Source organism: Amphibalanus amphitrite, unplaced genomic scaffold, assembly GCF_019059575.1.
Source record: "Amphibalanus amphitrite isolate SeventyFive unplaced genomic scaffold, NRLGWU_Aamphi_draft 001001F_arrow, whole genome shotgun sequence".
Taxonomy (NCBI): domain Eukaryota; kingdom Metazoa; phylum Arthropoda; class Thecostraca; order Balanomorpha; family Balanidae; genus Amphibalanus; species Amphibalanus amphitrite.
The window spans coordinates 205-24,561 of NW_024882495.1; the positions used below are offsets into that span (position 1 = coordinate 205).

General features: G+C 47.3%; 2 protein-coding genes across 4 annotated transcripts in view; both read left to right on the top strand.

Moving 5' to 3' along the window:
- Nucleotides 1–1,020: 1,020 nt before the first annotated feature.
- On the top strand, nucleotides 1,021–2,782 carry LOC122369047 (oocyte zinc finger protein XlCOF6.1-like). The gene has a single exon (XM_043343422.1). It carries the CDS (start codon nucleotides 1,254–1,256, stop codon nucleotides 2,538–2,540), a length of 1,287 nt encoding a protein of 428 aa, XP_043199357.1. The 5' UTR covers nucleotides 1,021–1,253; the 3' UTR covers nucleotides 2,541–2,782.
- A 2,991-nt stretch (nucleotides 2,783–5,773) lies between these two features.
- LOC122369046 (zinc finger protein 835-like) overlaps nucleotides 5,774–24,357 on the top strand; it is a 31,402-nt gene continuing 12,818 nt past the window's right edge. The window contains exons 1-11 of one of the 3 annotated variants that reach the window (XM_043343418.1): nucleotides 5,841–6,017; nucleotides 8,454–8,683; nucleotides 8,842–8,990; nucleotides 9,106–9,179; nucleotides 9,421–9,504; nucleotides 9,701–9,777; nucleotides 13,387–13,480; nucleotides 13,646–13,758; nucleotides 13,959–14,101; nucleotides 14,288–14,421; nucleotides 14,717–16,571. In XM_043343418.1, the coding sequence (XP_043199353.1) occupies nucleotides 6,005–6,017; nucleotides 8,454–8,683; nucleotides 8,842–8,990; nucleotides 9,106–9,179; nucleotides 9,421–9,504; nucleotides 9,701–9,777; nucleotides 13,387–13,480; nucleotides 13,646–13,758; nucleotides 13,959–14,101; nucleotides 14,288–14,421; nucleotides 14,717–16,023 (2,418 nt within the window). In that variant the 5' untranslated portion in view covers nucleotides 5,841–6,004 and the 3' untranslated portion in view covers nucleotides 16,024–16,571. Of the gene's footprint in view, nucleotides 6,018–8,453; nucleotides 8,684–8,841; nucleotides 8,991–9,105; nucleotides 9,180–9,420; nucleotides 9,505–9,700; nucleotides 9,778–13,386; nucleotides 13,481–13,645; nucleotides 13,759–13,958; nucleotides 14,102–14,287; nucleotides 14,422–14,716; nucleotides 16,572–24,357 lie in introns of those variants that run through there. The other 2 variants (XM_043343421.1, XM_043343419.1) reach the window with 2 other exon arrangements.

A 24,357-nucleotide genomic window follows, 5' to 3' on the forward strand; every position in this document is an offset into this window, starting at 1 on the left:
GTACCTTTTTCACTACCAATAGGAACAAGAGGGAGAAACCTAAGAAATGCTTGGTTTTGCCGTATAACGAGGGCTTAAAGGTTTAAGGTTTTAAAAGGGTGTGCAGTGAGGAAGGGGTGGGAGTTGCATTCACTTACCCAAACACTATTTCCAAGACTCTCATTAAAAACAAGCCGAACAATGAAAACAAGGTTCGGGTGTATAGCATTCCTTGCAAAGTGTGCCCGGACACCAGCTACGTGGGAGAAACTGGTAGGAGTTTAGAGAAAAGGGTTTATGAACACAAAAGGGTATAAGGGTAGCGAAAGTGCGCTCTTCTGTCATGTTAGAGATTATCAACATTTAATGGACTTCGAAGAAGCGAAATTACTAATACTCTTCAGATGATTACTTAAAACGTCGCATTGTAGAATCAGCGCTGATAAGCACCACAAAAAATATCAACTTGTCCCAGGGACACTTCGCGTTTAATAATGTGATAGCGGGCATAGTCAAAGCCAAATGTTGCAAAAGAAGCTTCTGAGAATTGATTTCATGTGCGCTGTCGACAAAAAGAGCATAATCGTGTCGTGAATTTCGTGTAACGTGCTGTCATTGTGTGTTTTCATGATAGCTTTGAAAAGGGAGCGAGATGATCCGAAACTGTTAGCTTTTTAACGAATACACAACGATCGATCGACTCCGAAGTGTAACTGAGAATATATATATATATATATATATATATATATATATATATATATATATATATATATATATATATATATATATATATATATATATATATATATATATATATATATATATATATATATATATATATACCTATATATATATAATCTAGGTCGTGGTCTTGACTAGGTCGTGGTGTATATGCCACGGAGGAGCTTTGCCAACTAAAGTGAGATTGGTGAGGGAAATAATTGATTGCGTTTTTTCGTCTCGTTACTCGTTACCTTTAAAATTTTGATTCTTCGGTGTTTTCAAATACTCGTAAGCCCTTTCCTTCACAGATAAGTTGGCTCGGAGTTCTGTTCATGCGCGAGTTAATAAACGGCAAGTGAAATATTCTCTTAACGAGCTCAGCGTTCCGTTTCTGAAGGCTGTATTTCGAACGATACACGGATCAACTCATGGGCGCTGATGGCTTGTCGCGTCAACATTACCGCTATCGCCCACGACGCTCACCAAAGTGGCATGGAAACGCGACCACGAGCTGCGTGGGTCATCTCTGGGCGTCGTGATTGTTCCAGTGTATGTGTGACCTGCTTTGGCATGCAACTTGTTTAAGGGCCTTTCTTTTTTCTGTGTATTCTTCAGGCATAAGTGGCTCGGTGCAATGTCCCCACTGCGACTTCCGATGCTGGGGAAAGCAACGTCTGGACGGACACGTGAAGACAAGTCACGGTCACATCGACAGGAGCGGCAGCTTCAAGTGCGAGTGGTATCAATACTCGACCGACAAGCCCACAAACATGAAACGTTGCCGAAGGACTCACACTGGGGATAGGTCGCAATGCTGCTCCATCTGCACGGTGCGGTTCGCTAACCGGTCACACCTTAACGAACACATGCAGACCCACACTGGAGAGCGGCCGCACGGCTGCTCCATCTGCCATGCACGGTTCACTCGACGGTCACACCTCACCAGACACCTGCGAACCCACACTGAGGATCGGTCGTACAGTTGCTCCATCTGCTCTGTACGATTTCCTGACCGGTCACACCTCACCAGACACATGCAGACCCACACTGGGGAGAGGCCGCACGGCTGCTCCATCTGCAAGGCACGGTTCACTGTTCGATCAAGCCTAAAAAATCACATGCGGATCCACACTGGGGAGCAGCCATACGGCTGCTCTATCTGCTCGGCCCGGTTCACTGAACGGTCCACCTTCACCAAGCACGTGCGAACCCACACTGGGGAGAGGCCGCACGGCTGCTCTATATGCACTGCACGGTTCGCTCAACGGTCACACCTCATCACGCACATGCGCATCCACACGGGGGAGCGGCCGTACTGCTGCTCCATCTGCATGGCACGGTTCGCTCGACGAGGGAATCTCATCAAACACATGAGGACCCACACGGGGGAGCGGCCGTACGGCTGCTCACACTGCCAGGCCCGGTTCGCTAACCGGTCTCACCTCACTACACACATGCGGACCCACACTGGGGAGAGGCCGTACGGCTGCTCTATATGCACTGCACGGTTCATTGATCGATCACACCTCACCAGACACATGATGACTCACACTGGGGAGCGACCGTTCGGCTGCTCCATCTGCACGGTACGGTTCGCTGAACGGGGACACCTCAAGGCACACATGCGGACACACACTGGGGAGCGGCCGTACGGCTGCTCTATCTGCAAGGCACGGTTCACTCAAGGGACAAGTCTCACCTTACACATGCGTACTCACACGGGGGAGCGGCCGTACGGCTGCTCACACTGCCAGGCCCGGTTCGCTCAACGGGCAAAGCTTATCAGACACATGCAGACCCACACGAAGACTGGCAGCACTGCTGCGACTACTGTCTAATGGTTGAGCAGTTTGACGCAAAAACTCGATTTTAACTGGTACACAGTTTTGAGAATTACACAGGTTTGACTGATGCGGTAAATGGCTTGGTTGGCGAAATGCAATGCTGAAATATGCCGACAAGTGCATGACCGGCTGACGTCATACGTTTGATATATTAGTGTTATACAGCTTTTTACGCCCAATTTAGGGCGGCAGTGCGCACATTTCAGTTATAGTGGGGGCGATTCCGACAGTATGCCATAGTCTGCAGGGGCGGATCCAGGAAAACTCCAAGGGGAGGGTCATGAATCGAAGTGGTGCCCCTACCTATACCCAAAATTAAAAACTCAACGGATTTCGTCCACTTCATTTTGGTGGTGCCCCCATTTTCAGTTTTTTTCTTTTTATTTTTTTATTTTTAGTCAGTATCTTAACTCTTAGCCACAACCACATTTACCAATTGTAAGCAAGTATATATGAATGTGCTATGTGCATAGATGCTATGTGTATATATGTTGTGAATGTGGACGCTGAGTAGTGAGTAGGTACTTACCAGGAACGTTATCAGGTAAGCAAATCGTTGTCAGTCCGACGAACTTGACCCTGGCGTCTAAAGGGTCTGTCCTTGACACTTCAGGCTTGTCAGGGGCACCAAAGTCCTTCCAGGGACACCACAAACCTTTCAGGGGCACCTACGGCCTTGTAGGGGCGCCACAGGCCCGCCAGGGGCACCACAGGCCTGCCAGGAAGTAGGGGCACCACAGGTCTAGCAAGTATACACGACAGGCCTGTCAGGGGCACAACGGACCTGTTGGGCCCATGAGCACCCCTAGGGGCAGGGGCACCACAGTCCTTCCAGGGGCACCGCAGGCCTGTGAGGGGCACCAGCGGCCTAGCAGGGGCACCAGTCAACACAGGCCTGCCAGGGGCACCACAGACCTGCAAGGGGCACCAAAGGTCTGCCAGGAGCACCACCGACCTCGCAGGGGTAACTTGGGCCTGTCAGGGGCCAGGGGCACCACGGGCCTGTCGAGAGGCACTTCAGGCTTTTCAGGGGCACCATAGTCCTCTCCGGGCGCAGGGGTAGCAGGGGCACCAGAGGCCTGCCAGGGGCACTACAGGCCTAGCAAGGGCACCACTGGTCTATCAGGGGCACCACGAGCCTGTCATAGCCAGGCATCTCAGGCTTGTCAAGGCCCAGGGGCACCACAGGTCTGTGAGGGGCACCAGCGACCTAGCAGGGGCACCAGTCAACACAGGTCTGCCAGGGGCGCCACAGACCTGCCAGGGGCACCACAGACCTGCCAGGGGCACCAGAGGTCTGCCAGGGGCACCACCGGCCTCGCAGGGGCACCTTGGGCCTGCCGAGGGGCACTTCAGACTTTTGAGGGGCACCAGTCCTCTCCGGGCGCAGGGGTACCAGCGGCCTAGCAAGGGCACCAGAGACCTGCCAGGGGCACCAGCGGCCTAGCAAGGGCACCAGAGGCCTGCCAGGGGCACCACAGGCCTAACAAGGGCACCACGGACCTGTCAGGGGCACCTCAGGCTTGTCAGGGCCCAGGGACACCACAGTCCTTCCAAGGGCACCGCAAGCCTGTCAGGGGCACCAGAGGCCTGCCAGGGGCACCACAGGCCTAGCAAGGGCACCACTGGCCTGTCAGGGGCACCTCAGGCTTGTCAGGGCCCAGGGGCACCACAGTCCTTCCAGGGGCATTACAAGCCTGTCAGGGGCACCAGAGGCCTAGCAAGGGCACCACAGGCCTGCCATGGACACCACAGGCCTGCCAGGGGCACCACCGCCCTTGCAGGGGCGCCTCAGGCCTGTCAGGGGCACCACGTGCCTACCGGGGACACTTCAGGCTTGTCAGGGGCGTTACAGTCCTGTCCGGGCCCAGGGGCACCAGGCCCGTGGTGTCCCTGCTAGGCCTGTGGTGCCCCTGGCGGTCCTGTGGTGCCCCTGTCAGGACTGTGATACCCCTGATAGGCCGGTGGTGCCCCTGGCAGGTCTTTGGGCCCCCGGGCCTCAAGGGGGGGGGGGGCCATGACCCATGTGACCCCCCCTTGGATCCGCCCCTGATAGTCTGTCAATGGCGATTTGTCGCAATCGGTTGCAATATTATTGAGCTGCGTGCACTATGTCTATATTTAGTCGTAAAAAGGTGTAGCTGTGGTTCTCAATCTCGTTTGTGAGCTTCTTGGCTACCCGTGTGAGTGTCACATCTTGTTTCTTTATGTTAACACACGGTGATTCAGTAGTTGTGTTCTTAACTATCCGCCTCCACATAGGAGTTAAGGAGTGTCGCTGTTTGGTACAGTGTCGTAGCGCTGTGATTTGTGAATAATGTCCAGCTACTTTGAGGGACAATACATTTTTCGTGACCACCACTCATTCCTTTATTCGTAGCATTTCTGCGCGGCCTTTGTCGACAAGGCGAAGGCCGAAAGGAGATCGGCGTGGCATGTAAAGCTTACAATACCAGTATAACGCCTTTTGGGGCGACTAACGGAGCGAGCGAGAGGGTGGGCCTTGCACATGCGAAATTGTGAGGGGGTATCTCCAACTGACGTGTGCACAGCACCCTACTAACCGGTCTCCAGCGATTTGCCAAATTTGAGGACATGATCGGCCCAGCCGTTCTCGAGATCTGGAAGCGGCACCCTGCACGTGCGCACGTGCAAAATGGGTCCCAAGTGACTTTTGCACGGCACCCTACTAACCGGTCCCTAACTGCGTACCAAATTTGAGCGCAATCGGTCCTGCCGATCTCGAGATCTGGAATCGACCCCTGCACGTGCGCACGTGCAGCAGCACCCCAACTCTGGCACATGGATAATGGATTTGCATTGCCTAGTGGGTGCCTACCTACATGCCAACTTCAAGCGCAATCGGCCAAGTACTTACCGAGATATTGCAACTATTACAAAACTGACACCCCTTCGTTTTGCACGTGGCACGTGCGTAAGGGGTCACCCACATGCATCGGGAATAGTCCAATACTTAGTAGAAGGAATGAAGCTACCCTACAAAAATTACCGCATGTAAATCGGACTCGGTAGAGCGTTCCCCGTCCTTTGACCTTGACCTTGACCTTGAAGGTCATGACCTAGTGACCTGGAAATCGCCGTCAACCTGCAATAAGGAACGAGGAATCGAATGAGGGCCTTTTCATCAAAATCGGTTCACTGGTTCTTGAGTTATTGCGTTCCCCGTCCGAATATCGAATTTTCAGTTTGATATTCGCGAATATCAACCTGCTGCTCAATTGATGGACGTTAATTTCGATGACCCTGAGCCTTGGATTTCGACATTTATGACGCAGTTTTGCTGCAGTACCACGTGAGAGCACGCGTCGTGTGTTGCTAGTGATGCGCACTTCAACTTTGACTTCAACTTATTCTCATCAAGGCCATCTATAGAATTCTCAATTCTCATTCTGAGCGGACTCGCACAGAAAACGAGGGATCTTGATTTGGAGATTGAGATGGATCAGCATGGTAAGTTCGGTATTGGTATAATAGCATCGACTCACTTTTCAAAAGTAAGTCAAAGTAGTACCTACTTACGTAATACGTATTCTTCCATTTTTAAAGTGACCATCCCACCTTAACATTAGTTTTGAGTTGAGATAGCCAAATTGGTGGCCATGGCCTTCAGTTCCGGTTTGGGCACTCACAACAACATCGAAAAATGCTTTAATTTGGAGATATGGAATTTCAAACTTGCTGTTTTCGGATTCTAAGGGGCGACTGCACCGGAATGCCCCCTTAGAATTTGTGATGTCAGTGGAGATCTAATGATGATTTTAAATGTTTTACTAAAACGTTTGGTAGCACGTTGTGGTATATGCTGTTTTAAGCGCAACAAGTGCCGCACTTTCAAATAGTCGCTAGGAACAGCAGAGATTCCAAAAAGTAAACAAAAGTAAAAGCCTAATATCTTGAAATCCAGTGAATATTTTTCGGTGAACTTTGGTACATATTCATTTTTGATCTTTCCGAACCAAGGGACATCACTTCTATGCCAATTCATAAACTTTTTTGAAGGTGGGAGGGTCCCTTTAATGCGCTAAATCCAGATATGATGATAAGGTAGGTGTCTCCAAAATATTAAAAAAGAAACATAACCAGACCTTACCTAACCTCAAACCTGACACAATGATTTTGTCTAGGCATCCATGGGTAAGGAAGAAGCTTCAACAGTGGGAAATGGAAAGTACCATCATGTAGGTCGCCACGAGACAATTCTAATAGTATTTACCCAGTTTTAACCTTTGCCCCAGTGGGGGGGGGGGCATTTGTTACCACCCTGTCCAGTTTTTTGCGTGTGAATAAAAAACTGGTGCGAAGCGCCTCACCGCTTGGAGTAGCTTGTAGTTCATCATTTTTTGACAACATATGAAATTTTTGACCCCAGGTTGAGGTCATGTCAGCCTGCTAGGTCAGGAGGAACAATAAAAATATTTCAGAATCGCAATGATTTGGACTACTTGTGACAACAAAGGTGTCTTTGGCTGCTAGCCTGCCCTCTAGAAAGGTCATCAGAGATCATTTGAGGCTACAGTTTTTTCATATAAAGCCAGGATCTAAATGCTAGGTACCGTAAAATGGGGTGTTAAGGGACAGTGGGGTGTTAAGGGACAGTTGCATGGGAAAAACTTTGAGTCATATTAACTTCCTAATTGGAGAAGGTTCAATAAAAACTTCAGTGTGGTAGTTGACACTGTTTTGCTCTTGACCATAGGACAAAATGGTATGGTTTTTCATGCAAGTGATTTGGTTCAAAAATGGATTTGAAAATCATGCTACATTTTCACAAAATTGAAACATCTCCAAAACTCTGTGTGTACCACATAAACGAGTGGGTGTACAGGGAAAATGAATGCATAAGTGTATTGTCACATGTATTCCACATGTTTCCTGAAAAAAAAACTTGTGCAAATCCACCCATTCATTCATCATCCTCTTCTTCTTTTCAGGATACATGCATTTTTGGGGTGCTACGGCACAGGGAAGAAACAATAAAAAATAATATCTAAATATAATTTCATTAAGTTTTCTTTCAGTAGGCATGGAAAACACCAAATTCCACATAAAATGCTGGCAAGTTCATGCTTTTATCTCTAACACATCTTAAGTTATGTAACAAAACATCTCAACACTCTTTTACAATGATGGGTCAATGGAGACTGATGTAGGTAAATGTGATGTCATCATAAAAAGACTAAAACAAAGAGGGCCACATAATGACAAGTGACTAGCTTCAACATGGGTTTTTATTGATGACAGAAGATTACTTTTTGGTTCTGTTTACCTCATAATTAGCACATTTCCCACAAGCGTAAACTGCATTACACGTAATTGGCTAAAAAGGCCATTAGTGGTGAATGAACCTGACTTGTTTTGTGACAGAATATGCAAAACATTTCAATGAATAAATTGTGTGGCCTTCCACACCCCAATTGTGGGCATTTGATGACCATTTCTTGGAATAATATAGGTGTCCCTTAACACCCCACATTGAGGTGCTAAGGGACGGTGATGAAAAATAATAAAAAATAATATGCAGGTATAAATCTTAAAAACTTTAATGTGGCAGGCATGTAAAGCACCAAATTCCACATAAAATGCTGACAATTTGATGCTTCTATCTCCAACCCTTCTTGAGTTATATAACAAAACACCTCAAAACTGTCCCTTAACACCCCGTTTTACGGTATAGGAGCACCTCCATTATTTTCCTGCTGCATTCTTGTTGGCAAACCATGTCATTGTCATTATTGAGAGATGTTTTATGGGTATTAATTCCATAAGGAATATTCAATTATTGGTGGTGATAACTCTGCAACTTTGTATTTTCTTGCTACATAACTTCTCCGTTTTGTGCTTTCATCTAGTCAACTCAATGTGAACTGATGTTGGACCCCATTCCAGATCCACCAGTGTCTGAACTACTGCCGCTCATGCGGGCTGCATCAATGTCACCAAAAGGATCAAACTGGTCTCTGGAGGGCTCCGCTGACAGCGACGGGGAATGGGGTCCGTCACAGAGTGTGAGGAAGTCTCAGAGGCCGAGGAACTGCACTCCCATAGACAGTGGCTCTGAGAGCGACTTTCGGCCAGTTGTGAAGGAGGAGATAAAGATTGAAGTCACTTCACCAAGGGTACGTGTTCAAATGCATGGTGCTCACCTCTCATTGGTTTTTAGCTGCGATGTTAATAAAAGGGAATGACAGCGCATAATGTGTTCCAATTTGTATATCTGTGGAGGATAAACATCTCATGTTTCATTGAATATTGTTCGTCTGTTGATCCGGTCTAGGTTGAGCGGCCGTCGTCTCCCTCGGTGTCGGACGACGATCCTTTCTCGGACCGCGCTCTGCATTCTTTAGTGAAGGAGGAAAAGTACCGACCTCGATCACCGTCACCGTCTGAGGACTTCATCGGGTTTACTGAGGTGGACCGGGACAGGTTAGGGCATGATTCAGTGCTGTTGTTGAAATTTTAGTTGTTATTTGACATAGTAGACAATGACATATTATCCTTGATGAATTCTAATAATATTTGCATTTGTCTGTTCTTTCAGAGCCTGTTTCATCTCCAATGCAAAAAGGAGTCTGTTACTTGGTTGTTCGTCTGCCATTCGAGACTCTACTGAAGGTAAGTTTATATAACTGTGAAGAGACTGTAAGCAATGGGTTTATCGTGATATCCTCGGTCTTACTTTTGTGCCCTTTTCAGAGAAAATGTAAGTTTTATTTTTATTTTTGGTTTCGTACTCTACAAAGTGTTTGAATGGCATTATCGAACCATTCTTATGTTCAATTGCTTGCACTCTATTGAACTGACGCGTTACCGAAATGCCACCGAATTATTGATAACCCTGTTGAATTTATTGCAGTTTTTGCTGATACAGTGTTCATCAAGAGTCAACGTCTCGTCATTAACTACCGTGATGTGGACGGTCTCGATGATAGTAACATATGTGAGTATTCTCCCTCCTTTCAGTCAATTACAACTTTTCCTCATCAACGGACGAATGTACACGATAAGCACTCATATTGCAGACAAATTAAACCGAATACAGACGCATTGTTTCCGTCCAATGGAACCTTGAACAATTAAACCTTGGTCTGCTCTTCATCAAATGGCTAATAATTTTTCGCCCTTCTTTCTGACAGTTTGTGACGTGTGCTGCCGCGATTGGGACGGTGAATGTCCCGTCCATGGACCGCTAAAGATCATACACGATACCAAGGTAAGGACTGGTCCATACTGGTCTGATTCGTATTCTTTACACATGACTCCTCTCACATTTAGACATTAAATAATATGACCAATTGTGCCTGATGCCCTAGTGACTGAACGACATGAGCTTCATGTAAAAATGATGTATTTCTTTCACATTTACGTAATCCTCTTCCTCATAGTCTTCCTCATCACGCTTGGGTTCGTTTTCTGAACACCAAGGACAGTAATGATTACGAAAGTTATGTCAAGGCAAGAAATGAAGCTACCCACGCGACCAGGAAAGCAAGGCGGGAATTCGAGTCGAAGCTGGCTAAAGAAGTCAAAGGAAATCACAAAGTGTTTTGGAACTACGTCAACCGTCGCAGGAAATCAAAATGTGGTATCTCGGACTTGCGTAGTGCTAATGGTGAACTGGCAACTAACGACAAGCACAAGGCTGATATATTGAATCATCAGTACGCAAGCGTTTTCACAAAGGAAGACAAGTCATCGATCCCAACGCTAGCTCCAAAGCCTTTGGAGGCAGAGATGCAAGTTGCGATAACTGTTCAGCGAGTCCATGCCAAGCTGAAAACACTGAAGATTGATAAATCGCCAGGCCCCGACAACATGCACCCTCGTGTTTTGCACGAACTTGCTGACTAACTTGCGACACCCATCACATCTCTGTTCTGTAAAAGTATTGAAACTGGAGAAGTTCCACGGCAGTGGAAGGTGGCCACCGTCACGCCAATCTTTAACCCTCGCCGGCATTTTGGCCCCCCCTGTGGTTTTTCCTGAATAGGAAGAAAACGGCGGCGCGCAGCGCCGCCAAATTTTCAGTACCTTTCCGGGCATCAATTTGACACCTTCACACCAAATTTCAAGTCTTAGGTCACCTTAGGTCAGGAGTTATTGAGGTCAAATTGAGGTCATGTTCGAGCAAAAATGAGCAAAAAACATGCAATCTTGAAACGCTCACCAAATCTACAGTTATCAAGCAATTTCAAAGTTCTTTATATGGTGTAATAGACAAAAAGCAGCGCTACAAAACTGCTATCTCGGATTTTCAAAATTTTGGGTTTTTGACCCAAAAAATTTCAAAAAATTCATTTTTTTAGAAAAACTAAAAAAAAAAATCCAAAATTTTTTCCGAATTTCGAAAAAACCGGAATACATGTGATAGTCCCTGCGCTCTTCTATATACATACCAAATTTCAGATCGATATCTCGTTTTTTGGCCAAGTTATAGCGAAAAAACTGTTCAAAAATGATGACGTCAAATTTTTGAACTCAATTTTTAGCGATTCTAGACCTCGTACGGCAAAACAAAGACCACCATTGAACTCCCCGTGACGAGCTGCATCGATTCGATACCCATTTTATGCAAAAATATCAACTTTGAAATTTGACCTTATTTGACCTGACCTTGATCTGACCTTGACCTGACCTTGACCAAAACGTGACCTAAGCTGGCCCCAAAGGCTGCCTGACCCACATAATCGCATTTGTCATGTAAAATGGACCATAAAACATGTATCACACGACACTTTCATATTGTGACCCCCCAGTGACCTGACCTCAGTGACCTGACCTGGTATCAGTGACCTCAATTAGCAGAATATGTGTTTGAAGAACATTTCCCCATCGATGATTTTCAATGAAATGCATTTTACTCGATTTTACAACGCATTTCTTGAAATGTTTGTAAACGGTGAAAATTGGACCTTTGACCTGACCTGTGACGTCATCGGTTTGACCTAGGTCAATAAAATTGGGTCACAAGGTAGTTCCCTGATAGGGCTATCCAACACCGTTTGCCGCTTGTCGCTACGTTGCGTGGTTCTCGAGATCTTAGGGGGGGGGCAAAATGGCCCCCCCCAACGGGGCGCGTTGCTCGGCAGAGCCCAACGGGGCGCGGGTTAAAAAAGGCGACAAAAGTGATCCCGCGAACTACCGACCAGTGTCACTGACATCAATATTATGCAAGATTCTGGAGAGGATCATATGCGAGGACATCATCGCTCATCTGAAGACAAACAATCTTATCGCTCGCCAACAACATGGTTTCATCACAGGGAAATCTACAGTCACAAACCTACTGGAAGCTCTTGATATTTGGACGGAAGCGCTAAGCCACAGCTTACCAGTGGATGTTGTGTTTCTGGACTATGCCAAAGCGTTCGACACTGTGCCCCATGAACGGCTTCTAGCCCAGGTCCAGGCTCTAGGGGTGAATGCAAAGACTCATCAGTGGATAAGGAGTTTTCTAACAGGCAGGCGGCAAAGAGTGAACGTCAATGGATCACTCTCAGACTGGGAGTTTGTAACAAGTGGAGTGCCGCAAGGCTCAGTGCTCGGGCCTCTCTTGTTTTCCATGTTTGTCTGTGATGTTCCCGATCTATTAAATTGTCATATCTCTATGTTTGCGGACGATACCAAGGTCTACCAAGTCATCAACGAGCGCGATGGTGAACTTCACAATCTGCAAGAGGACATCAACTCTTTGCAAGATTGGGCAAAAACAATGCAGATGATCTTTCATCCACTCAAGTGCAAGGTCATGCATCTAGGACCAACAAATCCTGGAAGTGAGTATACCATGACAACTATGGGTGGAGGCAAACATACCCTTGAAGCAGTCTGTGAGGAAAAGGACCTGGGAGTCACTATAGACATGAAGCTATCCTTCTCAAAACATGTCACTAACCAGATTAACAAGGCCAATAGAATTCTTGGTGCAATCAAGCATACCTTTGCAAACATTGACAGCGACATTTTCAAAGCCTTGTACAAAAGCATTGTCAGGCCCCACCTCGAGTATGCAACTGTTATATGGAGTCCCAAGTTCAAAAAGGACAAAGATGCACTCGAACAGGTGCAGCGGCGGGCAACAAGGCTGGTGAACGGACTGTCTCACCTTTCATATTCAGATCGCCTCAGGAGCCTTAATTTACCTACTCTGGAATTCTGACGGAAACGGTCGGACATCATCGAGACCTTCAAAATTTTGAAAGGCTTCGACAAGGTGGACTTCCAAAGAGAGTGCCCGTGTTGTCACAACAGCATGTTCAAGAACTCTCTCAGCCGTGTCACCCGAGGTCACGATCAAAAACTTCAAGTTCAGCATCAATTGGGACCCAGAAAAGCCTTCTTTGCGGCACGAGTAACTCAGACATGGAACAAGCTGTCAACCCACACCATCGATGCTCCAAATGTCGATGTGTTCAAGTACAGACTGGGGAAGGAATGGAAGGACCACCCTGAAAAGTTTAACTACAAGTTCTCATACTAATGATCATCGTGGCCATCAATGTATGGCCTCACCTAGCATGGCAGCCTACTCGTCTTCGTCAGAAGAAGAGGAGGCATCTCTTGAGTAAAGGGTCTGATTACTCGAAAGGGTACCTAATGACCTTTACTTAAGGTAAATACTTAAGGTAAATAGTTTTATTATTGCTTTGCTACTGTCTTGTTAGCAGGTAATACTGTCATGGGTACGTGGTCAAGAACAGATTCATGATCTATATCCACAAAACATACCCGTCTGATTTACAAACAGGCGTAAGAGTTAAGATATCCTCAATGCGTGGATTGTATTGTCGACATTGTGCCCCACATGCGCTGAACATTCCAGGCACGACCCGGTATCGGAGATGTCGACAGGGACGTCAAGACTCTCCCGCCTTCTCTCAGCTCTGGTCAGTCGACAAATCCAGCGTCTGGCACCGGTAAGTTAATGAGGCAAGACAGATGGCGATACGTAACAACTGCTGCTGGACGTTTGATGCATCATTTGGTGATGGTTGCTTGTATTGTATAATTTCATGTCCCATGTATCAGTACATGTTGTGTCCATTTAGTTGAGGTGAAGGCTTGTATTTATTTGATTCCAGGAGTTTTGGCGGAGAAGGACATACCTGCGCGCCAAAGACTCGGTCCTTACGAGGGAACCTTGACCACCGAGCAGGGTCAGGCCCGAAGTCGAACAACCGGGTACAGATGGCAGGTCAGTTCAGTTGTTTTGTTTTGCAGGTAAAAAACTCATATTTTCACTATAGACATACTTCAACGATAAAAGCTATTAAAAAAAAACATTTAAGACCAATGTTAGCAACATATAAATTTTATAATGTTTTCATTGCACATGCCATATTTTTACTTTGTTCTTTGAATTGATGAACTATGTTTTTTTTTTTGGTACCACAGATCAAGAAGGGTAAGCGCGTGCATCACTCGGTGAATGCCGAAGACCCGAGCTGCAGCAACTGGCTCAGAAGGGTCAACTGTGCCCGCTCGGAGGAAGAACAAAACCTAGTGGCCTTCCAGTACCGGGGCCAGTTATACTTCAGGTGCGTTGTAGTCTTGGAATCCACGGATCTATTCTTCCTAACTGCGTTACGTATTTTATGCGCGGTTCGTCCTGTGGCCCATATTTTTCTTTAATGGATTCGTCGAAGTTATTAATGACTGTGTAAGTGTTGTGACTACACCAATCAAGCTTTCATCAATAATGCTATATTTATCTCCCTATGCAGGACGTCAAAGCCCGTTCCGCGGGGCTCTGAGCTGCTGGTGTACTACGGAGACGACTCGGCCCGGGAGCTGACCGTCCACTCGGAGACGTCTGAGGAGTCTGTGACTTCCTCTCCGGCCGGACCGTCATCTTCAGGTCAGTTCATCGTTGGCGGCTCCGAGGGTTATGGTGTCCATCGAAGTGACGCTGTTAATGCCATTTACCCTTCTGCCGACAGTAGACTGTGCTCTTGTCCGGTTCGTTGAGAAGTTCTGCTACTTTGATGTATGCAGGCATGACGTTTATTTACCAAATTACATGGGCTCGGTTCGTAACTTGAACTGGTATTTCGTCTTGCGACCTAACCGGGTTAGGTCGTTCTATTGCGACCTGCTTTAGCATGGAACGTTTTTTTTTTAAATGGCCTTTTTTCTTTCTGTGTATTCTTCAGGCATCAGTGGCTCGGTCCAATGTCCCCAATACGGCTTCAGATGTTTGGGAAAACATTGTCTGGACGGACACGTGAAGAGAAGTCACGGCCATATGGGCAGGAACGGCAGATTGAAGTGCGAGTGGTGTCAATTCTCGACCGACAGGTCCGACTGTATGAAAGACCACCGCAGAACTCACACAGGGGAACGGCCATACGGCTGCTCCATCTGCAAGGCACGGTTCTCTAGGCGGTCAAACCTCATCAAACACATGCGGACCCACACGGGAGAGCGGCCATACGGCTGCTCTATCTGTACGGCACGGTTCTCTGTTCGAGCAAGCCTAAACAACCACATGCGGATTCACACTAGGGAGCGGCCATACGGCTGCTCCATCTGCACGGCCCGGTTCACTGAACGGTCCACCTTCACCAGACACGTGCGAACCCACACTGGGGAGCGCCCATACGGCTGCTCTATCTGTACGGCACGGTTCTCTGTTCGAGCAAGCCTAAACAACCACATGCGGATTCACACTAGGGAGCGGCCATACGGCTGTTCACATTGCCATGCTCGGTTCGCTGAACGGGGAAACCTCAAGGCACACATGCGGACCCACACTGGTGAGCGGCCGTACGGCTGCTCCATCTGCAAGGCACGGTTTACTCAAGGGGCAAATCTCACCTCACACATGCGTACCCACACTGGGGAGCGGCCGTACGGCTGCTCACACTGCCAGGCCCGGTTCACTAGGCGGTCACACCTTAACGAACACATGCGAACCCACACGGGGGAGCGGCTGCACGGCTGCTCCATCTGCAAGGCACGGTTCACTAATTGGTCACACCTTAACGAACACATGCGGACTCACACTGGGGAGCGGCCATACGGCTGCTCACACTGCCAGGCCCGGTTCGCTAACCAGTCACACCTCACCGGACACATGCGGACCCACACTGGGGAGAGGCCGTACGGCTGCTCCATCTGCACGGCACAGTTCACTAAACGGTCAAACCTCAACAACCACATGCGGACCCACACTGGGGAGAGGCCGTACGGCTGCTCCATCTGCCCGGCACGGTTCACTGCTCGATCAAGTCTTATCAACCACATGCGTACCCATACGGGGGAGAGGCCGTACGGCTGCTCACACTGCCAGGCTCGGTTCGATCAACGGGCAAAGCTTATCAGACACATGCGGACCCACACGGGGGAGCGGCCGTACGACTGCTCACACTGCCAGGCCCGGTTCGCTCAACGGGCAAAGCTTATCAGACACATGCGGACCCACGTGAAGAGCGGCCGCACGGCTGCCACTACTGTCTAACGGTTCAGCAGTTTGATGCAAAAACTCGATTTTAACTGGTGCACAGTTTTGATAATTACACAGGCTTGACTGATGCGGTAAATGGCTTGATTGGAGAAATGCAATGCTGAAATATGCCGACAAGTGCATGACCGGCTGCCGTCATACGTTTGATATATTATATTATTAGTGTTATACATCTTTTAACGCCCAATTTAGGGCGGCAGTGCGCACATTTCAGTAATAGTGCGGGCGATTCCGACAGTATGCTATGGTCTGGGCGATTTGTCGCAATCGGTTGCACTATTACTGAGCTGCGTGCACTATGTCTATATTTAGCCGTAAAAAGGTGTAGCTGTGGTTCTCGTTTGTGAGCTTCTTGGCTACCCGTGTGAGTGTCACATCTTGTTTCTTTATGTTAACACACGGTGATTCAGTAGTTGTGTTCTAAACTATCCGCCTCCACATAGGAGTTAAGGAGTGTCGCTGTTTGGTACAGTGTCGTAGCGCTGTAATTTGTGAATAATGTCCAGCTACGTTGAGGGACAATACATTCTTCGTGACCACCACTCATTTCTTTATTCATAGCATTTCTGCGCGGCCTTTGTCGACAAGGCAAGGCCGAAAGGAGATCGGCGTGGCATGTAAAGCTTACAATACCAGTATAACGCCTTTTGGGGCGACTAACGGAGCGAGCGAGAGGGTGGGTCTTGCACCGTGCACGTGCGAAATTGTGAGGAGGTACCTCCAACTGACTTGTGCACAGCACCCTACTAACCGGTCTCTAGCGATGTGCCAAATTTGAGGACAATCGGCCCAGCCGTTCTCGAGATCTGGAAGCGGCACTCTGCACGTGCGCACGTGCAAAATGGGTCCCAACTGACTTTTGCACGGCACCCTACTAACCGGTCCGTAACTGCGTACCAAATTTGAGCGCAATCGGTCCAGCCGTTCTCGAGATCTGGAATAGACCCCTGCACGTGCGCACGTGCAGCAGCACCCCAACTCTGGCACATGGATATGCATTGCCTAGTGGGTGCATACCTACGTGCCAACTTTCAGCGCAATCGGCCAAGTACCTAGTTACCGAGATATTGCAACTATTACAAAACTGACACCCCTTCGTTTTGCACGTGGCACGTGCATAATGGGTCACCCACATGCATCGGGAATAGTCCAATACTTGGTAGAAGGAATGAAGCTACCCTACAAAAATTACCGCATGTAAATCGGTCAAGTGGTTGCTGAGATATAAGCCTCGCAAAAGCGTCCGCACGGCCGGCCGGCCGGCCGCTCATACTCAGAAATTTCCGTTAATCTAAAGAAAGACTCCGCTCGCTACGCAGACGACTCGGCCCGGGAGCGGACCGTCCACTCGGAGACGTCTGGGGAGTCTGTGACTTCCTCTCCGGCCGGACCTTCATCTTCAGGTCAGTTCATCGTTTGCGGCTCTGAGAGCTATGGTGTCCATCGAAATGATCCTGGAGATATTTTCTTTCTCTACCAACACTCTTGACTATGCTCTTGTCCGGTCCCTTCATATTTGCTTGTTTTGTTGGGTTCGGCCCTTTCTGTCCTATAAGACCATTTCAGAGCCGGAAGGATGATAGGGATTAGGGGAGGCATTGGTCTGGGCAGGCACCCCAGTGAGTCACCTGGGGTAAACCTCCACCCAGCCCACTGGCACTCACTGCACCCGGCTACGGGCTAGCTCCAGTGGAGCCATTCCCGTATGGGTTAGAGTTGCCCGTCCAGCCCGGAGCAGGGGGTGTGAGGCGTGGAGGAGAATGCTTTGACTGTCCTGAGGATGGAAACGACGAACGGTCGGTCCGTTTAGTTGAAGCTGGTCTAATGTAGGTATGTAGGCTTGATGTATATTTACCAAACTACATGGGTTTGGTCTGTTGAACTGACATTTCGGTTTGCGATCTAATCCTTGCGATTGAAGGTGAGGCGGTATGCCTCTGGTTTTGGTCAATGGTTCCTGAAAGAAACTTAAACATATTGTTCAGTAACATATACTTGAAGATTTAGCCCACGCCGGGTCGGAGGGGTGTTTTGTTCCCCGTCCTGTTTGTTTTTGGCATATATATCAAAAAACGGCTTCGTGGAGGGCTGTTATTTTTAGCACACCACTTCATGCACATTTTCGGCACATGATGAGCTACGATAACCTCGGGGACATAAGGATGGGTCGCGGGTGCCAATTTCCGGTCCTTTGTGTCATGTTTACTTGTAATTCGTTATTTTAAGGTGTTTAAAATGACGTTCGTTTGAAGCAGGTACCTACCTGCCAATTTTCTCCCATTGACTCAAATTGGAAAGATCGCAATATTGAACTTTCCCGTACATGCAACATTGCAGTTTAAATCGAGAAAGCCAGGCATTAAAATGGCACGTGCATTATACTACACTTTTGAAGCATACAAGAAGTCAATGCTGATTGGTTTCCGAGACATGCAGGAAAATATATCCTTCACCTTTCGGCGTTTTCCTGCACCCCTCTACGTTTTCCTGCACCTCTCAAATATACGACGTCATTATGAGTGACGTCACATCTAAAGTTGAAGAGCATCACTTAGCTCAAATAACTCTTTATAACTCATTTTATCTATCGTCCATTTTATTTGATTGGCTTATGATATACCTACCTACATTGTGTTTGATGCAAGGATTTTATTATTTGTCATGAATAAAGTGAAACATCACCATATAAAATTTAAACTTTGACGCTATTTCGCAACAAACCATTGCCACGAAAGACTCAACAAGGTTGAAATTGGGGCGTTTTGGTTCCTCCATAACATTTGCAACGCTCCCTATAATGGTACGGATGTATGGGAAATAGCACCCTGCCCTGAGCTGCGAAAATTTAATTGTGTCACCTCGTATTTTAATTGAAAGTACCTCGGGCCTACCGGTCCTCGGTACTTTCAATTAAAACCTCGGTGACACAATTAAATTTTCCCAGCCCCGGGCAGGAATGTATTGAGCTTACCTGACCGTTATTAAAATTCCGATATATACATTTTGCACATATTGTTGCTGTCATCAATTGCAGAAAGTTTCAATGCGATCGATCACTCTGTAGCTATGACAGGCATTGAGGCTTCAAAGGAAGTAAGGTCACTTGGCGTGACCCGATGACCTGACCTCGAGTGACCTCTAGAGCTCCTCGTCGAGAGCAGTTCTAACGTGCCGACCGTCAACAGCGTCAAACATCCGGCCAATATCCGTGTGGTGCATGTTTAGCTGCCGCGCGATGTTTCAATAGCACGTGGTGTTACAGAAAACCACTATCAACGACGAGCACTTGCCGGAGCAACATCGCGGCCAACGAATGGTTGGAGGCGCTCAAACGGACGGCACAGGAGGGTTCGGCTTCTGAAAGCGCACTGATGTCTGGTTCAAGTCACGCTGTCTTCATGCGGGGCGGCGCGCCACCTCAAAGTCCCTAGAAAATGAAAAGTGATGCTGAGGGAGCCTCTTACCTTTCTGGGCTGACGGGCTATGACTTGGAAATAGCCCCGATCCCATTCCCATCGAAAACTTATAAGCACTGCTGCCCAACAGGAGGTGAATCAGGAGACACCGTCACCAGCACCGCCCAACTGTAGGCACAGGTCAAGACGGCGTCGGTCGACATCAAACCCAGTGTGCTGGAGAACCCAGTGGTTGAAAGGCTCCAGCGCACTCGAAACTGTCTTATGAGGTGTGGCTCAATCGTCATTTACAAGGAAAGCCATCAGATTGTTTGGCTTTTCAATTCCAGCGGGAAGAAAGATGTCCGGATAATTTCGTTACAACCTGTGCAGCTGAGATAATAAGTGCGATCGTATAAGGGCGCAAGTTATTATCCATCCGTATTAGTTCATGTCTTTTTGAATTGCAAAAAACTGTGGGTCTTGCACCACCCATGCGTTTGTGGACGTTTGATTTTCATCTGTGTCAGCCAACCGATCTTGTCCATTACTTGTCTATTGCCGTCGCAAGGTTACCGGCTGGTGACCGCACAATCCACCACCGCTCCTCGACCTCTCCCTTCGTCGTGACCGCATGTCAGGCATCGACCACCGCGCTGAGTGGCTACTGGCTCTCGAATTTCTCCGGCCAGCCCCAAATGGGACAACTGGGCCCTAATCCTACTTCACTGGCACTAAGGGAGCGATGCATGTCCTTCACTGTTAATTTTGAATGCAATCATTTTACCCTGATGTTGTACATAGCTGGCCAGAAACATTTTCGATCTCTCTCAATCTCTAAATGTGTTTTACAGGTATTGGCTTTACACTTCGGTGTCCCCACTGCGACTTCCGATGTCTGGGACAACATTATCTGGACGGACACGTGAAGACAAGTCACGGTCATAAAGACAGAAACGGCAGGTTCAAGTGCGAGTGGTGTCAATACTCGACCGACAGGTCCGACTGTATGAAAAAACACCGCAGAACTCACACAGGGGAGCGGCCATACGGCTGCTCCATTTGCAAGGCACGATTCTCTGAGCGGTCAAACCTCATCACACACATGCGAACCCACACGGGAGTGCGGCCGTACGTCTGCTCTATCTGCACGGCACGGTTCACAAATCGAACACACCTCACCAGACACATGCGGACTCACACGGGGGAGCGGCCATACGGCTGCTCTATCTGCACGGCACGATTCACTCAACGGTCACACCTCACCGGACACATGCGTAACCACACGGGGGAGCAGCCGTACTGCTGCTCCATCTGCACGGCACGGTTCACTAAACGGTCAAACCTCAACAACCACATGCGGACCCACACTGGGGAGCGGCCATACAGCTGCTCTATCTGCAAGGCACGGTTCACTCAACGGGCACATCTCACCAAACACATGCGGACCCACACGGGGGAGCGGCCGTACGACTGCTCACACTGCCAGGCCCGGTTCACTCAACGGGCACATCTCACCGGACACATGCGTACCCATGCGAAGTGCAACCGCACTGCTGCCACTTCTGTCTAGCGGTTCGGCAGTTTGAGGCACAAAAGTCAGTTTTAAGTGGTACACAGTTATGAGAATGACACAGGTTTGAGTGATGCGGTAAATGTTTTGATTGGCGAAATTCAATGGTGAGAAATGTCAACAAGTTCATGGCCGGCCGCCGTTGTGCGTTTGATATTAGCGTTGTATTAGCGAAACACAGTGCTGAGGCTTCACGACAAGTGCATGACCAGCCCCCGTTGTACGTTAGTTATTCGTGTTATAGCTGTGATGCTCGTTTGTGAGCTTCGTGGCTACCCGTCTCATATCTGGTTTGTTTGTTCTTATCCAGTGTGATTCAGTGGTTGTGTTTTACACTAGCCGCCTTAACCCGCGCCCCACGGGGGGGGGGGGAGGGGGCCGGGGCTATGCATAGCTCTCCTCCCGTTTTTCTGCAATAACTTCCAAACCGCTTGACGTATCGACGCCAAACTTTCAGTACCTTCGGCTGCATCAATTTGACACCTTGTGTCGAAAAAATGAACTTCGTAGTTCGTAGCTACTATAGGTCGGCCGGAAATGACGTCAGAGTGACGTCATGTTCGGCCGATTTCGACGCAAAACATTGAACCACGGCAATCGCTCCCAAGAGCTCAGTTTTTAAGCTAGATCCAATTTCTTTGCATGAAAGGACTCAGAATAGACTGCGCTATCAAACTGCTATCTCGGATTTTCAAAATTTTGAAAATTCCGAAAATTTTATATGATAAATTCAAAATTTATGTTTCTATATTTTTTTCAAAAAGTTTTCGATTTTTCGAAGCAAAAAAAAAAAAACGGAACATATGTGATAGAACACATGCTTTTGGCTAACTCTAGCAAGTTTTAGCTAATTATCTTCAAAAATGGCCAAGTGATGCGCATTATTGCAAAAAAAATCACAAATATTAATTTTTCAAATCAATTTTTCAGTACGTATTTGACATCGTGCACCAATATAAATAGCACCATCGTGTTCCTGAGCTCAAACTGCATCCAATAGACACCTTTTTTGTTGAAAAATTTTAACTTCAAAATTTGACCTTTTTTGACCTGAAAGTGACCTGACCTAAGCTAATTTCGACTCAAAATGACCTCGAATAACACAGACGACATCAAATTCGAAATCTATGGCCTAAATGGACCATAAAACATGTGTCACGTGACCGACGTATGATAAAATATTTCCGTGACCTGTGATGACCTGACCCTGACCTGAAAATCAAAGTACAAGTTTGGTACCCTCAGGATATCTAGAGCATCTGTTCAGTGTTCACGAGTGTGTAAACCAAAAATGAGCCTGATATGACTTGTAAGGCGGCGGCCAGAGCCCAAAATGTGAAGAAGCAAAAATGCTAATAATTTTTTACTTTGACCTGACCTGTGACGTCATTAGTGACTTCTAGGTGAATAAAATTAGGTTTCATTCGACAGTTTTTTTCCGGGGCTATCAGACGCCGTTTGAATTTTGACGATCGGCCCAGTAGTTTCGGAGTTAGGAGGGGGCTGTGGAGAGCCCCCCACCCACCCCCCAGTAGGGCGTGTTATACGCAGACCCCAGTGGGGCGCGGGTTAACATAGGAGGTAAGGACTGTCGCTGCTGTTTGTTAACACTACAATTTGTGTGAGGAATATCCGGTAATTTTGAGATAATGCTTCTTTTTTGGCTTCGGCTCCCTCTCGTATTCGCAGTATTTCGTATTATCTGCGCACTTTTGTGGACAAGTAGCGTATGTCAAACGTATGTCGGCATGTCGTCCAGATGGTGCAGGTCTCTATTCATCCTGTATAAACGCAGCCCTTATTAGATATGTGCTGTTTGTTTATAGGCGTGACTGGATGTTTCTGGTCTTGCAGCCTTCGGCGGACTACGTGCCGCTAAAGGGTGAAATAAAAGTAGTATTGCTAGATAGAAAAATGTACCTACTGACTTACTGAGTTTTCATCTGGACATATGTGTATGGATCAATACCTACCCACTACTTGTGCCGCAGTGTTTTGTTTTATGTACATTTTCAAGTTCAAATTCGGCCATTGCCATGGCCGAATGAACGCGTATTAGGTAATAAAGAAAATGATCGCTACTACCCTTTCCATCATGTATGTATGTAGGTATTTCAAGTGACCATCCCACCTTAACATTAGTTTTGAGTTGAGATAGCCAAAATGGGGTCCCTGGCCTGCACTTACCTACTGGTTCAATCATTCACAACATCGATAAATGCCTCAAATCGAAAATATCTTATTTCAAAGTTGCAGCACTTTGGATTCAAAGGGACAAATGGGTTAGAATGCCCCCTCTGAATGTGTGACGTCAGCGAAAATCAAACGATTTTAAATCTTTTACTAAAACGTTTGGTAGCACGCGGTGGTATATACTGCTTTGCCCGCAATAAGTGACGCACTTTCAAATAAAGTCGCTAGGAACAACGGAGATCCCAAAAAGTAAACAAATGTAAAAGTCTAATATCTTAAAACCGGTGATTTTTTTTTTCGGTGAACGTTGGTAAATATTCGTTTTTGCTCTTTCTGAACCGAGCGACATCACCTTCATGCCATTCATTAACTTTTTGAAGGTGGGAGGGCCCCTTTGACCTAGTCCGTGGTGTAAACTACGAGAAGTGTAGGCATATACTCCAACCAAACAGACATTGCTCAGATAAATAACTGATTGCGTTTTATCGGCTCTTGGTGGCTAACATTTTAAAAAATATATTCATTGGCGTTGGTAAACAGGCCTTTTTCATAGATAAGTTGGCTCTAAGTCCTATCTTAGTGTGAGTTGGTAAATGTCAAGGGAGCTTTGCATTCCTTAACCCACGAGCCGCTGGGGGGGGGCATAAAGTTGCCCCCCTTTACGTTTTGTGACATCTCCGAAACCTGATGAGCTACGAACGTGAAACTTGGCATAGCTTCAAATGAATACCTAGGCAATGTTTGAGGAAAGTTTGGTGGTTGTAGCACCTAGGATGACGTCACAGTGACGTCATAAAGTTTTGCTGTTTTCCGATATGGACCGTTTCTGATGACGCTGAGCATGAAACTCAACTGTAATTGAACTAGACAGCACCTGCTGTCATCCTAAAACATCTAACTACACTTCCATTTAGTTTCTGACCAAAAATCGGTCCTTTATATTCGGTCCCATATATCTGATGTATCGTAAGGAATATGAGAGTCGCAAATCTATAATTTCACTTATGACGTCACTGTGACGTCATCTCAGATGGGATCAACACCAAATTTGGGCACAACCTCGGCTAGGTATTCAGGAAGATGTGTGCAAAGTTTCGCTTCTCTACATATCTCTTCGCGTTGCGACGATATCGTCGCAGAAGTAAAGAGAGGCAACTATATGCCCCC

What these genes read in the sequence shown, in the direction of transcription:
- LOC122369047 (XM_043343422.1), top strand. Translation starts at nt 1,254, where the DNA reads ATGTGTGACCTGCTTTGGCATGCAACTTGTTTAAGGGCCTTTCTTTTT.